The 15,158-nt window shown below is 57.1% G+C and overlaps 4 protein-coding genes across 4 annotated transcripts; 2 read left to right on the top strand and 2 right to left on the bottom strand.

Moving 5' to 3' along the window:
• Positions 1 to 1,224: 1,224 nt before the first annotated feature.
• Positions 1,225 to 3,276, top strand: E0L32_008388 (uncharacterized protein; the record flags this gene model as incomplete). The annotated part of the gene is made up of 2 exons (XM_031143237.1): positions 1,225 to 1,727; positions 1,785 to 3,276. 2 exons carry the CDS (start codon positions 1,225 to 1,227, stop codon positions 3,274 to 3,276), a joined length of 1,995 nt encoding a protein of 664 aa, XP_030992365.1.
• An 882-nt stretch (positions 3,277 to 4,158) lies between these two features.
• On the bottom strand, positions 4,159 to 5,473 carry E0L32_008387 (uncharacterized protein; the record flags this gene model as incomplete). Its single annotated transcript, XM_031143236.1, has 2 exons — positions 4,159 to 4,985; positions 5,092 to 5,473. 2 exons carry the CDS (start codon positions 5,471 to 5,473, stop codon positions 4,159 to 4,161), a joined length of 1,209 nt encoding a protein of 402 aa, XP_030992364.1.
• Positions 5,474 to 7,318: 1,845 nt separating this feature from the next.
• Positions 7,319 to 11,020, top strand: E0L32_008386 (uncharacterized protein; the record flags this gene model as incomplete). Its single annotated transcript, XM_031143235.1, has 2 exons — positions 7,319 to 7,618; positions 7,682 to 11,020. 2 exons carry the CDS (start codon positions 7,319 to 7,321, stop codon positions 11,018 to 11,020), a joined length of 3,639 nt encoding a protein of 1,212 aa, XP_030992363.1.
• Positions 11,021 to 11,836: 816 nt separating this feature from the next.
• Positions 11,837 to 14,884, bottom strand: E0L32_008385 (uncharacterized protein; the record flags this gene model as incomplete). Its single annotated transcript, XM_031143234.1, has 1 exon — positions 11,837 to 14,884. The coding sequence occupies one exon, from the start codon at positions 14,882 to 14,884 to the stop codon at positions 11,837 to 11,839; it is 3,048 nt and encodes a 1,015-aa protein (XP_030992362.1).
• Positions 14,885 to 15,158: the final 274 nt, after the last annotated feature.

The following is a 15,158-nucleotide window of genomic DNA, read 5'->3' as shown; positions in this document are numbered from 1 at the left end:
CAAGATGGCACATGGGCTAGACACTAAGCGCAGGTACCTACTTAGGAGTAGACGCACAAACCCAATCCGCCTCAGCTGGTCTCATGTGTCTTTTTCAAGCATGGAGCTGTCATCCTTGCCTGAAGCAGGCAGGCACTGAAGCCTGAGTGCTCACAAAGGAGCGCGTTATTGACACTTGTGGACAAGACTGAGCCCGTCAGTAAGCCCAGCTCGATCGAAGCATCCACTCGAGAATGTCATATCCATCCACTGTTCATTCATTCATGCTATTTGAAGGTATCTATCCAAGTGAGTTCTGTGATGCTTAGTCTCGCAGGTAAAATGCTGCAAATGAGTGACATCGTCCAGTCGTGTCTGCACCTCAGACATCCCCTCGGATATCCTCGTGGCAGTTATGGCCTGGCAGAAAGGTCCTTCCATTCTGTCATGGTTCGATCATAGGTGCAATGCTTGCTTCATGCTTTCAAGAGAAGCACAGGAGGGTATCGGAAAAGGACTTGGCCTATCCATCAGGCACTCTACTCTATGTGCGGAGACCAACAGAACCCTGGATGTGTGCATGGCGCAATGGGAATTCCAGGTCAGGCAGTAACAGACTGCCTATGTAGGTAGTTCCAACTCATTTCCATCAGTACCTGGGTATATTGTATTGGGATCCTGACTGGAGTACCTGCCTACATAGTGAAGAGAGATAAGATATTGGTTGAAAGGGGTGTTGGCTGACACCTGAGGCTCAAGTGTTGTCCGGGCTTCTCCTGTGAGCCTGTCCAGGAGGAGATAGGTCGTCCGCCAGATTGTAAACACTGTATCCGACCACCTAGCAACCACCATCAAAATTCGAAAACTTCCAATTCCAAGATCTTCCATGGCAGTCTTTTTGATACCACTCGCTTCATAGGTATGATCAACCAGTCCCTGGGTCTTGACCATATCGGATGGAGTAATCGTCCCAAACAGGCAGTCTCGCTCCTGCCTCCTTCGCCGAATTCTGGAAATAGCTGGCATTGCGTTGACCTCCTCCTCAGAATCAAAATCATCGTGGGCTCCTGCCCGTTTATTATCACCACACCTCCTCCTCACGCCTCCTCACGCCTCCTCACCCCCTCGTCACTGCCTCGTGGGCACCTTCCTCCTTCCCCGGCCCATCTATAAAAGGGCCCCTTTCCTCCCCTTTCCTCCCGCTCTCTTCCTCCTTTCAATATTAGACATTGCTCCGTCTTCAAGATGGCGTCCAACTTGAAGCGACCTGTTGGAGACGACCAATCTCAGGATATCAAGCGGGTCAAGCTCGATCCTGATCAACAGCTCATCACCAAATTCTTCACCAAGCAGAGCACTGAAGATGTTGGCGATGACCAGGAGAGCTCGGGAGCGCCCTCGCCGGTTGAACCTGCGAGTAACTCGGAGCACGACTCGGAAGTGCCTCCGCCAATTTCACCTGCGGACAATTCGGAGTCAAGCTCTGAGCTTTCCACTCCACCCTCATCGCCGCCCGGATCGCCGCCCGGATCGCCGCCTGCATCGCCGCCCTCAGCCCCGGCTGTAGCTCAGCCGGGACAACCTTTGGTTTGGGCCGACAAGAGGCAGTCCTTGTGCTCTGCACTGCCTTGGTTCAAGTCCTACCAGGGTGGCCTCCATACCGGTGGTGGCTTCATCAAAGGCCTTCTCATTGATGCTGAAGCTCGCAACAGAGATGTTATTGGATCTGACGTGATCATGACAAACATGTAAGTCTACAAAGAGTCATACATGCAATCCAGCAAAACTGACTCCTGGTTCAACAGCGGTGGAGGCAAAGTCGATGATGGAAGTGGCAAGCGCGTCCACATCGCAGACCAGGATGAGGGCCGATACGTCAAGGCACTCAGAGCCAACAGAGATGCGAAGAAGCCCATAGGCGTGATTCTGGGTAAGAAATTGCAACTACGACCCAAACATGCTCTCGTCCTGACAGATCAACTAGGCAAGAACTACCCTCACCAGCCGGGACCGCAGCTTCAAAAGCGCTACTCTGTTCTGGAATGGTTTCACGTTGTCGACGTGTTCCAGGAGAAATACCAGTCCAACCCGAACACCCCTCTGGTGACTCTCTGGGCGCTTCGCCTGGAAAAGATAAAGGATGAGGAGACATCTTGGTGGTCCGATGGACACACTGCGATAGACACTCCGGTCGATGCTCCTCTTCCAGTTGAAAAGTGTGGAGAGTGCGACCAAGACCACCCGCAAATCTTCACCCAGGGATGGACCTGTCTCAAGGCGGACTGCACCGAGTTCTTCAACTTCCGCAATGTCCCTGTCGAGCTCAGTGAGCTCGTATATTCGCCCCAGTATCTCGGACAGCGAACCAAGTTCCAAGGCGATGCTGATCTCCTCCCTCCGATCATGCCCCCACTCCCAGACACGGAGTATTTCCCCGAGGACAAGGAAGCCACCTACGGAACCGAAGAAACGTTCCGTCAAGGAATGGTCTGCCACCGGTGTGGAGGGTGCTCGAGTCGCCGCTTCTGGACCCACTGGCAGTGCGAGAATCCTGACTGTGAATACATTCACAAAGCTGGAATGATCAAATATCCGCTGAAGAATGTCCTCATCGAGAACAAGGCGCTGAAGAAGCTGAAGGCCAGGTCAAAGAGCTGCAGAAGCTCGTTTCCCTCTCAGTCGAGCGATCCTTTCGAGTTGAGCAAGCACGACGGCTTGAAGCGCATCGAAGACCGCAAATATGGAGCTTATACTGCGGCTACCTATTTGCTCCCAGGTCCTGACAAGGAGACAATTGGCACAGTCACGATCCTCCGTTCAGATTCGACGATCAACGGCCAGCCTGGTGGAGCCGACTCGCTCTGGGAACAGCTCGAGGGCAATGAGGATCTCGATCTGAAGAGAAATCCTGTGCGTCATCCAGGTCGCTCCTCGGAGATCCTCACTCGGCACTTTGGCAAGAACTATGGCTCCCCATACAAGTTTGTGGTATCTGTCGAGTCGAGCGCTTTCAAAGGTGCTCCACAACCAATTCTGAAGGCTCTGATGATGATGACTTGGGCCGGTGAAAAGGTCATCTCGGACATGGCGGACATCGTTACTGAGGCCTGGGACCCGGCACTCGTGCCCAACGTCTACCAGGATTTCAACGAACTTCTTCATCTGGGATACATGGAGAAAGACAAAATTGATTACCATGATGATGGAGAGAGCGAGCTGGGCCCAACGGTTGCAACCCTCTCCTTGGGTTCGCCATCGACCATGTCTTTCAAGCCCAAGCGGAAATCGGGCGTCTAGAAGACGCTCGAGATTCCAGGCAGCAAGCCTTGTGTCCTCAAGTTCAGCCTCCGGCATGGAGACATTTTGATCATGCATGGGGCCAAAATCCACAGCCACTACCTGCACATGGTAGAGCCACACGGCAAGCGTCGACATGCCCTGACTTGCCGTTATGTCGACCCTGCCCGCAAAGTTGACGCAAACGAGAGAGCGGATGCTGTTGAGAAGGGTCACATCCCTGACGATATTCGGGAGCGCTACCAGTATCACGGAGGCGTTTGAATTTTGACAAGCGTCGTGCTTGCTCTTCTCTTCGCTGCCGTCTCTAACTCAAGTTCAATATGCTCCTTTGGCACTGCGGCCGGCTCGGCTGACACTAGCTTCTTGCGGCTGTGCAAATTTTCTCTTTCTGTTCTTTCCTTTTTCATTTCATTTGTTCTTATGATGGGAACGACCGGTTGGTGGTTTGGGCACATGGGCACACAAAAGTTCTCAATCCATACGCAATGCCTGGGGGCCGGGATTGGTCGATCGAGTGGGAAACAAGGGCGTCTTTCACGCTCACATCTATGGTCTAGCACTGAAGTCCGATCTTCTATCGGCACAACGTTATCCTCAATCTTGCGCAGGATAATATTGCTAGCATATACTTGCTATCTGACGAAAGGTAGAGTGGAGGTTTCCACGATTCTACCATAGCTAGACCAGATCTCATGATTCCAGAGCAGCTGCAAGAATACGAATTCTTTTTCTCAACCCAAGACTTTGCTTGATTTGACTTGCACAAGGGGCCTCTACTAATGCCAGGTGGAACCCAGGTGCAGGCCTACATGGCTACCAGCTAATCTTTGTACAGTGCGTATATTTACAAGGGGTTAAATGTCCCAGTGGAACGGCTATCTACTTCCTGCTGCTGCCAGAGACGAGAAGAATGACGCTTCCCAGTTGTCGGCGCAGGTCCACCTTCTCTACATCATGGGTGTCCTCGACCTCGCCCCAGTTCCCGATCTGCCAGTCCACCTCGATGCTGGTGGCCTTGGCGGCCTCCTCGACGCCGTAGCCGGCCTGCCGGCCCTCGAGGGAGGCGACCCCGGCGGCGCCCTCGCTCCACTCGGCCACGAGGCGCGAGGCGCTCAGCAGGCTCTTGCCCGCCAGCACGGCGCGCTCGAGGCCGGCGAGCTCCCAGGGCTCGAGGCCCATGATCCAGCCCTGGACGACCTCGCGCACGCCGGGCTTCTGCTGGCGCGGCATGATGGAGTCCTCGTCGAGGACGGGCTCGAACTCGACGCCCGGCCAGACGTGGGCGGAGAGGAAGCCGACGACGCGGGCGGCGGCGCGCTCCTGCAGCTCGCGCAGGGACGCGCCGTCGGCGTTGCGGCCGTGGGACAAGGGATCCGGGGGCGGGCTCCAGCACAGCAGGCTGTCCGTGTCGAGGTAGCGGAGGAGGATGGTGGCGATGCCCGTGCGGACCGGGGCGAATTGGCCTGCCGCATCACTGGTGGCGCTGTGGTGGTGGGCGGCGTCGTCCTCGGCGATGTCGATGGCGCGGCAGACGAGGCTGGTCAGCGGGATGAGGTGCTGCCTCGTGGCCTGCTGGGCCGAGACGAGCATGTCCCACTCCACGGCGAGGGCGTGGGCGAGGTTGGGCTTGGAGAGGGGCAGGCGGACCTTGGCCTTTGTGGTCGGGTGGCGGAGGGCGCGGGTGTCGAGGTGGATCTCGTATGCTCCTGTTTTTTTGGTTATATCTCAGAGATCTGTTTTATAGATTCTTCTTCTTCTCATTCGAGACGAGTGAAGGCGAAGAGAATGGGGGTGGGGGCGGTGTTAGCATACCATCGACCTCCTTGACGTGCACGTCCTTCCAGAAGCGCTTCTTGAGGGCGCCGGCCTTCTTGTCCTTTGCGCTGGGCTTGCCCTGGGAGGCGGCGCGCAGCTCCTGGGCCCTCTTGAGCATGTCGGCCTTTTTCCTGCGCTCGGCGATGCGGCTGTCGACGGGCTGGCTGCTGCTGGGCACGGGCGGCTCTGGCGGCGGGCCGGTGCCGTAGACCGGGACGACGTTGGCTCGCTTCGGGGCGCCCGAGTGGATGGCCCCCCGTTGCTGGAGGAGGCATGCCGGCGGCGGCAGCAGCGCGGCTGCTGCGGCTGCTGAGCTGCGGCTCCGGTGCTGCAGGGCGCCCGAGAGGGGGAGGTTGGCTATCCTCGCGATTGGCTTCATGGCGATGGCTGATCTGGAACGGGGACGGAGGAAGGAAGAGAAGACAGGCTACGATATGCCCCCGTTACACTACACGTACGTTGAACCGTCGTGAAATTTTGATGGAGCCTTGCCAGTGTCCAGTCTCCAATGCGCTATCGATAGCGATAGCGCTGGAGCCGGACCGGCTGGACCCTTGCATGAGCACCCGATTGGTTGATGCGCGGGTGTGTGACATCACGGTACAGCATTGGCAGTGGCAGTGGCAGTGCGTGGGCGTTTGGTCTGGTGCTATTGGGAGATGCTACGGCGTGAGAAGGAAAAGAAACTACTTGTAACTACAGACGAAGCTTGCTACATAGGTATCCTCTCTTTCCCCCCCCCCCCCCCCCTCGATGAAAAGACAGGAGTGAGTAATGTATGTATGTTTGGATTTTACTTTTATTGTGCATGTTGTGCCAAGAGCTCTTTGCGGCCAGCACAAAAGATAAGAAAGATCAGCCAGCCATCGTAAACGTCTGCCGAATCTTTGCCAGGGGGCGCAAAATAGCCTCCGAATGGGGTATCAAAAGGGTTAGATTTGGAGAACCTGCTCTCAATCTGGGTAGAGATGATGTCCAAGTCCACCAAAGAGGCTAAATAGGCAAGGAGTCGCGCCCAAATGACGCATGTCCTCTGCAAGAGGAGGTGGAGTTCCCAGCAGGCGCTCTCGAATCACAAACCAGTCCTTGCTCCCCCGCAACTGTGGTCTGTGGTGAGGAGGATGTGCAGCGCAGCGTGTGTGAGACGGTGTGAGACCATCCCCCGTATGTTCCAGAGCCATGCTTTTGACTGTGGTTGTTGTTTGGGTAGGTATTCCTCCCTACTAGCTATTCGCTACCTAGGTAGGTACCTAGCATAGCACGGACTACCCTTACCTACCCAATGTTGTGTGTCTGGGGTGCATATTCAACAAGTATGCGGAATACATGCCCTGTAAGCGTGCTTCGAAGGCGGCAATGGACATACACATGTTACTAGATTTGCGCACCTGTATATGCTTGTAGCACCTTGTGTCGATTGCCCAGCTGCTGCTGTAGGTGTGTGGTGGGAGACAAAAAGACACATCATCAACAAGCGCGCACCGTCGTCATCCTTTTGTATTGCGGTTTCAACAACTGCATTGTTCCCCCCCAACAGAATTCCAAGGTGTTCCGCGTTGCCTGTCCGCTCCCTATTCTGTTTCTGCTTCTTGCCAGCAGCATCTCTTTGATCCTCGTCGGGGATATTCTAAAAATGGAGAGGTTATCCCATGTCAAGAAACTCCCTAAACGGAGCAGGGATCTGTGAAGTGTTATCTTAATAAAAGCTGAAATCGCTACTTGTACAAGGATTTGCGAGAGTGGTTCATCAGGGGGCTGGAAAGTACCTAGCTTGCCTGATTAGGTGGGCTAGGTACAAAGGTGCTTAGTGCGCGCCTGATGGCCCCCGGGGCGTGAGATGAGGTGGTCCCCAGAGCATTTCTAGGCGGCGTAATCCTGGTCGCCAGCAATCCCGCAAAAAAATAAGCTGGACAGGGCCGCACGCAACACCACCACCACCACCGAGATCTCTCTCTCGTCAAGGTTCTCCCTAAGGGTAGCCTCCTGATCCTACTCCCGTTCCTCCAAAACTCTATCGCCATTTGCCCATATCCAGACTCCCGGGACCGACGACAATCCATCCTCTCTTGCCACCCTGCACAGAGCTGTCTACTTCTACCTCGCCCTCTTCCTATGCTCTCCTAGGCAGCCCGCTCGATCCCTTCCCCCCTTCTCTCGACCACCCGCCAAGATTGATGTTTCTTGACCCGGACTCAGCACAAGCGCGTACGCTGTCGCCGTTGCGATGAACGCCATCGCCCAAAAGTGCCGGCCGAAGCACCAGGTCCTCGTCCTCAAGTGCTACCCTCGCACAACCAAGGGCGCCGTCGACGTCAAGCCCAACTCGAGCGAGCTCAGCTACCTGCTCTACTATGCGACCTCGCGCCGGTCCAAGATCCAGAAGGTCGGCTCCTTTCTCGAGAAGAAAACAGCCAGCGATGTCTGGCGCCTGCGAATCGGGTATGCCCTCCCTCCCCCCCTCGCATGCTGCCGAACCCGGCCCTTCCGGACTGTCACTGCCAAGCTCGAGACCGAACACCGCGTTGTATCACCGCCGGATTGCTAACCCTCTCCCTCCCTCCCTAGAAATGTCCAGGTAACACTGCAGATCCTCGAGGCCTTGATCGAGAAGAACCCCAAGGACCTCCCTCTGTTTGCGCAGTCGGTGCTCAAAATCCTCGACAACATCCTCCGCTCCAATGATATCACCATGGTCGAGTCGTCCATCCCGACCTTCGAGGCCTTCTGCGCGCACCACGACACCTCCTCGCTCCTCGTCGACCGGGCTTACCTTAAGCAGTACGAGTCCATAGTGCGACAGTATGCTTCGCTCGCTTCGACACGCGCCGTCCCCGGCAAGGCGCACCCCAGCAAACCAGTCGCCATGCGGTGGAGAAACACCGGCCTCGAAGCCATCAAGTGCGTCGCGTCGTCCGACGTCCTGTCCTCGGTCTCGGCCCGGCAGTACGAGATCATCGTCCCCATGATCCTCGAGAACCTCTGGACCGACAACGAAGACTTCCTCGAGGTCCTCCTGCAGCGTGTCCAGATGGAGGAGAAGGTCGACTCGGACAAGCTGCTGCGGCGCCGCACCAGTGTCGCAACTGTACGCACTGCCGAGGGCGCGACTGGCGACACAAACCCCATCGCCCTTTCCGGCACGGCCATGGATGTGGACAAGCTGGCCGAGGAGGACATCGGTGTGCTGGCGATGCAATGTCTCAAGCAGCTCTTTGTTGCGCCGAACCGAGCCCAGGTCCGCTTCTCCACGGTCTACCTCCTCCGATTCATCGAAGAACGCGTAATACAGGAGGAGACGCTGGTCAAGACCGACAACAACACGGGCCGGGATGGAGGCTGGGCTGTCAAGATGTTTGGCCTCATCGCACAGTGGGCCCCGGTGCAAGATCGCTTCATGATCCTGGTTACTACCCTGGATACCATGCTGCGCATGCCCTTGACGGACGAAACCCTGCCTCAGCACATAGTCCTGACCGCCATGATCGGTTCTCTATTGCGATCCGACGTCAACCTAATCGGCCTGAGTGTCATGGACGTGTTGATTGGGTTGATACAGCACATGAGGAGGCTGGTCCAGATGCCGGGCGCTCCTATTGTTTCGCGAGGCAACGGCACCGCTTTTGGCCCGCAAGAACCCAAGTCGCCCACAACCGAGGCTGCTGAGACGGTGGCCGCCCAGCGAAAAGAGTTGTTGGGCAGGATCCAGCAGGCTATCGGTGATCTCGCTACACATGTTTATTATGCCGACCAGATCTCGGATATGATTTCCGCCATCCTCCTCCGTCTCAGGCCGGGCCGATCCAATAACACTGGCAACTCATCTCCCCACGGAGAAAAGGCCGAGGATCCGAACGCTTCAACCACGAACTCGATCGGAGGTCACCACGGAGAGTCATTGTTCTCCCTCACCGTGGCCAAGACGGCGGCCCTCAAGGCGATCAAGGCCATCCTGCTCGTCGCGAACCCAAAGACTAAGATTACTGGGAACATGAGCCTGTCTAGGAACCGGGTTCCAATCCAGGTATGGGAGGGGACGCAGTGGCTGCTGAGGGACCATGATGGTTCGGTTCGCAAAGCGTACACAGACGCGATCGTGACCTGGCTCGATAGGGAAACGACCGGGAAGGATCTGCAGGCGCGCGACGAGACCGCTATGAACTCCCGATCCGCTTACAAGAACGGGCGCGAGGTACCCTCCACCAGCATGGCCCGGAGAGTAGTCTCGAGTGCTTCGAACCGCGAGAAGGTGTCCATCCCGCGCTCGCACTTCCTGGCGCTGCTTCACCTGGCCGTCTACGACAATGCTATCCAGTACGTCGACTACGAGACGGACGTTGTGCTCTTGCACGTCCTCTTGGCCAAGCTCGTCAGTCGCCTTGGTGTCAATGCCGTACGATACGGCCTTCCCATGATCTTCCAGCTCCAGGAGGCGATACAAGAGGTGGAAACGCCGTTGGCCAAGGTGCGGGTCGGCAGTCTCGTACACGGCTACTTCTGGGCCGTCATTGACAAGTTTGACATTGATGGCTCGGTCGTCGGACGGGCCATCAACAACGAGGTCGTTCGCCGGCGGAGCAAGCACTTCTGGGTCGAGGGCATTCATGTGCCGCCCCCACTCATCGAGCTCGTCGGCACCCCCGGCATGCTCAGGCCGCAGCCCAAGATGCCGCTCAACGAGATAGAGTCCGAAGCGCTCTTGCCCTTCGACGACCGCATCTCGCTCGTCGAGGCCGTGTGCCACAGCTACCAAGACCAGCCCCGCTCGCCACCTCACAGCCCCGCGACCTCTCCCGGCCGGACCTTCACACACCCCATCCTCAGCTCGACGCTGAGCGCGATCCCGGCTCTCGATGCTGCCGACCACGAGCTCCCGAACTCGTTCCGCGAGCAGATGCTCATGGAGTGGTCGCGCGACGCCGTCATGGTGGCCACGCAGGCCGGCAGCAAGTCGGCCTCGCTCAACGGGTCCAAGACGGGCACGACGGGCACCAACATGAACCGCCTCACCATCAACAGCAACATGCTCAACGGCGGCCACGCCGGCTCGCCCTTCGGCAGCCAGCACAACCTGCGGCCCGCCTCGCAGCCCGTCGGCGGCAACCTCGCCCCTGGCGGCGGCGGCGGCGGCGCCTCCAAGCTCCGCAAGTCGAGCGTGCGGAGCGGCATCTCGCCCGCGCCCTCGTCGAGCTACGCCGGCGGCAACGGCGGCGGCGGCTTCGTCACGTCGGTCGACCAGCTCAAGATGGCGCTGTCGGGCCACCTGCAGCCGCCGCCGAGCATGGGGGGCCGAGGAGGGGGCACCGCGCGGCCCGGGGCCGGCGGCGGCGACGACGACGCCAGCAGCAGCGATAGCATGGTCAGCTACGACGCCGCGCCCTCGGAGCTGTCCTTCAACCCGCCCGCCCAGCAACAGCAACAGCAACAGCAGGGCCACCCCGTCACCCCCGCCACCCCCGTGCGCACGCGCTCCGTCTCCCGCGAGCGTAGGGCCTCGTCGCCCGGGGGCCCGCTCGACTCGCACCCGACGCACGACAGCGCCGACGAGTCCCCCGGCCCCGCCAATGGCGACCAGAAGCCCGCCGCCGCCGCCGCCGAGGGCGCCGTCGCCATCCCGCCCGTGCCGCCCCTGCCCTCCGACTACGCGCGCGAGCAGCAGCAGACCCCGCCCGTCGCCGCGCAGGACCACGCCTACGCCTCGTCGCCGCCGCAGCACCAGCAGCCGCCCCGGACGTCGGCCGGCAAGCGCAGCCTGCGCAGCCGCGGGGGCGAGAGCATCGTGGCCGGCAGCTTTGGCGACGAGGGCCCGGCCATGGACCTCGCCTCCCTGCTGAGGGGGATCGACAGCCGCGGCGGCGGCGGCGGTGGCATGGGGGAGTCGCAGCAGCAGGCGTATCTGGGCGGCGGGGCCAAGAGGCCTCCTTATTGAGACAATACTCGGGGCGGCAAGGGAAGCCATTGATGTCCATTTCAACAGGGCGGGCGGTTGATGGGGCTTGGGGGAGCGGGTTTTTGGCACTTCCAATTGTAATTATAGCGCAGAGGGGGAGAGGAAGCGAGCGAGAAAGCCTAATACGCCCCGTTCTCCGGTGATTGCCTCTCTTTTTTTTTTTTTGCCAACACATGGGCTTCTCCTTGTGTCTCAGCTTCTTTGGTAAGCGAAGTGTTGTCTCTCCTCTTCGGAAGTGGAGACGAGCCTCTCAGAGACTGAGGAAACGAAGAGGGCAGGATTCATTTCAGGTCGATCTTTTTTCCCCTTTTCATTATCGGAGCATTCACAGCATACAACAAGACTGGGGAGGGCAGAGGGGCAACTCTTGTCGACAAATTGGCATTTGGGCTCCCGCAAGAGGCGCCAACTTTTTGAAGGGGGCAGCGGGAACGGAAACAAAATCAATAATGGCTTGAACAGCGGTTGATAGGGATGGAAAACGGGCGTGGCGACCTTGGGTTGGGCGGGAGGGAGGAAGATTCCATGTGAGGTTGGCTTGGGCTTTCTTGTATAATTATTAGCGAGCGTGACTGATATCAATCTGGCGGAGGAATAGACAAGTGAGGGAGGGACATCTCGATTATCTGTATTGGCCTGCCTGCCCCTGCCTGCGTATCCGCATGCCTTGTGTGATGATTCTCTGACCTACTGCCCTCCATGTCTAAGATTTTACAACTGACTCTTGCCATCATCTCCCATTACTCCTCTGGTCTTCCCAGCCACCTGGCACACAATGATTGACCATCGCCGCGCTCATACAAACGCAGTTCCCCCTTCGTCAGTGCTAACCATACGCTTCCTGCGGCTGCTCAGAAAGATGTCGACTATCCTCTGCCCACCCAGGGGAGGTTGCAACGAGGGTGTCGTCTCGCAGGCATCTGCCTGGCCGTCGACTCCTGGATCGTTGCGATGTTCCTCCGACATGTCCGCGAGCCGGTCCTGCGACTTCCCCAGTCTAGCATGCGGGCGTGGGCCAAATTGCCTCTGCAAAGCCGTGGTCAGTCCAGGACTAGAAGTCGTCGAGCCAACGCCGTGTCCGTCGAGCGCTCGAGCCGCATATCCTCCGAGCCTCGCCGAAGCAGAAGTGGGCGCGCTGTTTCTATCATTTCCCGCCGCATGGAGCTTCTTCAGTGAGCGGAGGCGAGCCAAAGACTTCGCCCGCCTGGCCGCGAGCAGTCTATCTTCTGGTGTCCGAGGGTGATAATATTGCTTCTTAGTAGACTGTACTGATTCCTCAATGGTAAGGCTATTGCCAACCCCAGAGGATAAATCTCGAAGTGGGTTCCTAGGAGGAACAGGTGGCGGGGTGCTATCCGGCAATGAAGCATCTCCATTCATCTCGTCTTTAGAAATGGAGCTCGGAGCTTCATTCTCGACGAGATTTGTTGTAGTGGACATATTCAGACGAGCCAGGGATGGCTGCCATGGGGTCGCCCTCTCTATAGATAGAGGCGTTGCGGCCAATACTGGGTCATCGTCTGCGAAATCCGATGAATCGTGGCCATCACTCTCATCAGAAATCTGAGCTGGCTCCCTGACATGGCCCCGGCACTTCGGGATCCTGAGAAGAGCCTGCGTAGTAGTCGAGGACCTTACACTCCGCGCAGGGGAAGACTGTAATTCCATGCTGCATGCATTGTCTGTCAGCCATGACTGCCAGTCGATTGAACTTCCTGGCGCCGTATCAGACTTCTTGATAGATCGATCATGCCAGTCGCGTTGTCCTTCAGCTTTGCTTCTCATCATATCTGGGGATTTTGTGAATCCTTGCAGAATCGACCGGATTTCAGCTGCGGCCTGTGACTCGCTGGTGCCGTGTGATGAATATTCGCTAGCAGAATAGCTTCTGCTCTTGGTGAGAATCGGAGAGGCCTCATGTCTCATCGCACCCTCACTTGCCTGCATGCTTTCTTGGAGTGCAATCCGGTAGCTGCTTGCAGTCCTGAATAGGTGGAAGGACGGACTGTCCAGTGATGGGTCGTGGTAGCAAGAGGCGTTGGGATTTTCGTAGCCCTCATCCTTGCGTGTCCCATCATCGGTGGCCGAAGGCTTTTGTATCGTGGGGGTCGTGGATGCTGAAGCCCCTGATCCCCCTTGATTATTGCTGGTGTTTGTAGCCGTTGGCGAAACGGTGCGAAATGGGTTAGATAACGCGTCGCTTGGAGCATACGGCCGCCTTGTGCGCGATGGTTCCCTCCCCTCGTCCAACTTCTTCATCAGCGCGGAGTACAATCGCTGAGTGTCGAATGTTGCACCTGGCATGGCCGCAATTTGAGCTTGGCAACCCGCCAGCGTGGCTGGTGGGCTTGTTCCAAGATTCGCTCTGCGCTGGCGCTGGAGTGACGGCGAAGGGCAGTGGTTGTGGTGTTCGTCAATCACGGAGAGCCTTTGCCGTTGCCAGTCAGAAGACTCCTCCCATGGATGACCAGCGGAGACCAGGCTTGAGCCAGCCCAGCTGGTGGCGCGAGATTCCTCGTCGCGGTAGCTCGAATTCGGTTCACCACAACTGATGTCGCCTATCAGGCCTTGCTGAGACTTCAGTCTTTCGGTAGAAGGAAATGAGTAAAGGGACACGAGATTTTGCTGAACATTGGATACTGTCCCAGCGTCGCTGGGGTGCTCGCCGCGTTTGCTTGCTGGTGAAGATGCCTCGCTGTCAAATATCGATGCTAAAGCTACTGTCTGTTGCTCTTGGAGTGGCTCAGTGTCAAGATCCGTCTTTGGGCGACCGAGGAGTGTTCTGAACTTCGACTTCAACGATTGGGAAGCTTTTCTCGCAACTATCTTCAGACTGCCATCCCGTTTAATAGTAGACTTGCCCGTCCCAGCAAATGAGGGTACCGCGCTGTTCGAGCTGCTGCTGCGGAGGGACTTTCTCATCATTGCTGAAGGTGGCAGTGGCTTTGCTGGCTCTTGCACGGTCGTTGATGCGAGCCTCAATGGCTGTGGGATCAAACTTGAGTCGGGGGTGAGTCTGCTTGCGGTGCAAGTGGCCTCACCTTCATATGGCTCCTTTGAGATGAGTGGGAACAAGGACGCTTGGTCTTGAGGTGACTGACCGGGCCAGTCCAAATCTGCATGAGAGGCGGGAAATATTGTTGAGGGTTGGCGATTCTCCTTCAGATGGCCCACGCCTCCTGGGTTTGGTGATCTTAAAGATTTCTGATGGGAGGTGAACATGGACTGAGATCTGCGAAGGCTGCGAAATGACAACGCCTGGGAGGCAATATCATCTTCAGGTGTGTAGTAATCCGCGCCATCTCCTTGTGAATTGTCCAGAATGAGCGTGTCATGTTGTTTGATAACGGTATTGGCACCACTCGTCTTAGAAAGGTTACAGACCGGGCTCTTTAGCATGCCATGACCATGTGTTTCATCTCGAACTTGATTATTGTTCTCAGAGCAATGGTCATGCTCTCTTGGGGTACTCGGCGTATACGCTCTCCTCTCCTCATCCTTGGCTTGATCTGCTTGAGATGCTGATCTCACGTAGCGAACACTCCGAACCTTGGTGGCCCCCGTATTGGCGAATCGTCGGTGTGCCTGAGTAGCGAGGCTGCTACTTCGCGAGAGCGTGGACGTTTCCTTGGATGAATGACATCTAGATAAAGAAACGGGGAAAAGGCGCTGCGCTTGCGCCGAGCGATCCGTGCCCTGGTTGTATGCATGTAGCGCAGCAATATGAGCATCGCGTAAAGCTACGTCGGCATCGAGGTGTTCGAGGCATACGCTTCGGCCGGAGGAGACTGATTTGCGCCGGGCAGGATCGGATCGGGACTTGGTGCTCTGCCTCCGCAGCATCTTGTGAGAGCAATACCGATGCTTGAACTCGGTATGTTAATTTAGAAGCGATCACAGTGGTAATTCAACGGCAGGGGAAAAGCGCTTGTGTAATGGTGTTGATGAGGCTGCAAAGATAAGTGATCAAAATGTGTCTGCTTCTCCATGAAAGATGTCTAGCATAAAGGTATGAGTTCTCATTGTCCATCGAAGCATCGTCATACCCGACTGTAGGCTCAACATGGAAGGAAGGTATGTTTACGACCGAAAGACAACCTTGGAAAGTATCAAGGAG

The sequence above is a fragment of the Thyridium curvatum genome, assembly GCF_004353045.1.
Source record: "Thyridium curvatum strain D216 chromosome Unknown NODE_55_length_292940_cov_83.935894, whole genome shotgun sequence".
NCBI lineage: Eukaryota > Fungi > Ascomycota > Sordariomycetes > Thyridiales > Thyridiaceae > Thyridium > Thyridium curvatum.
Note: the sequence above shows the minus strand (reverse complement) of the source record. Positions and strands in the feature narration are given on the sequence as shown.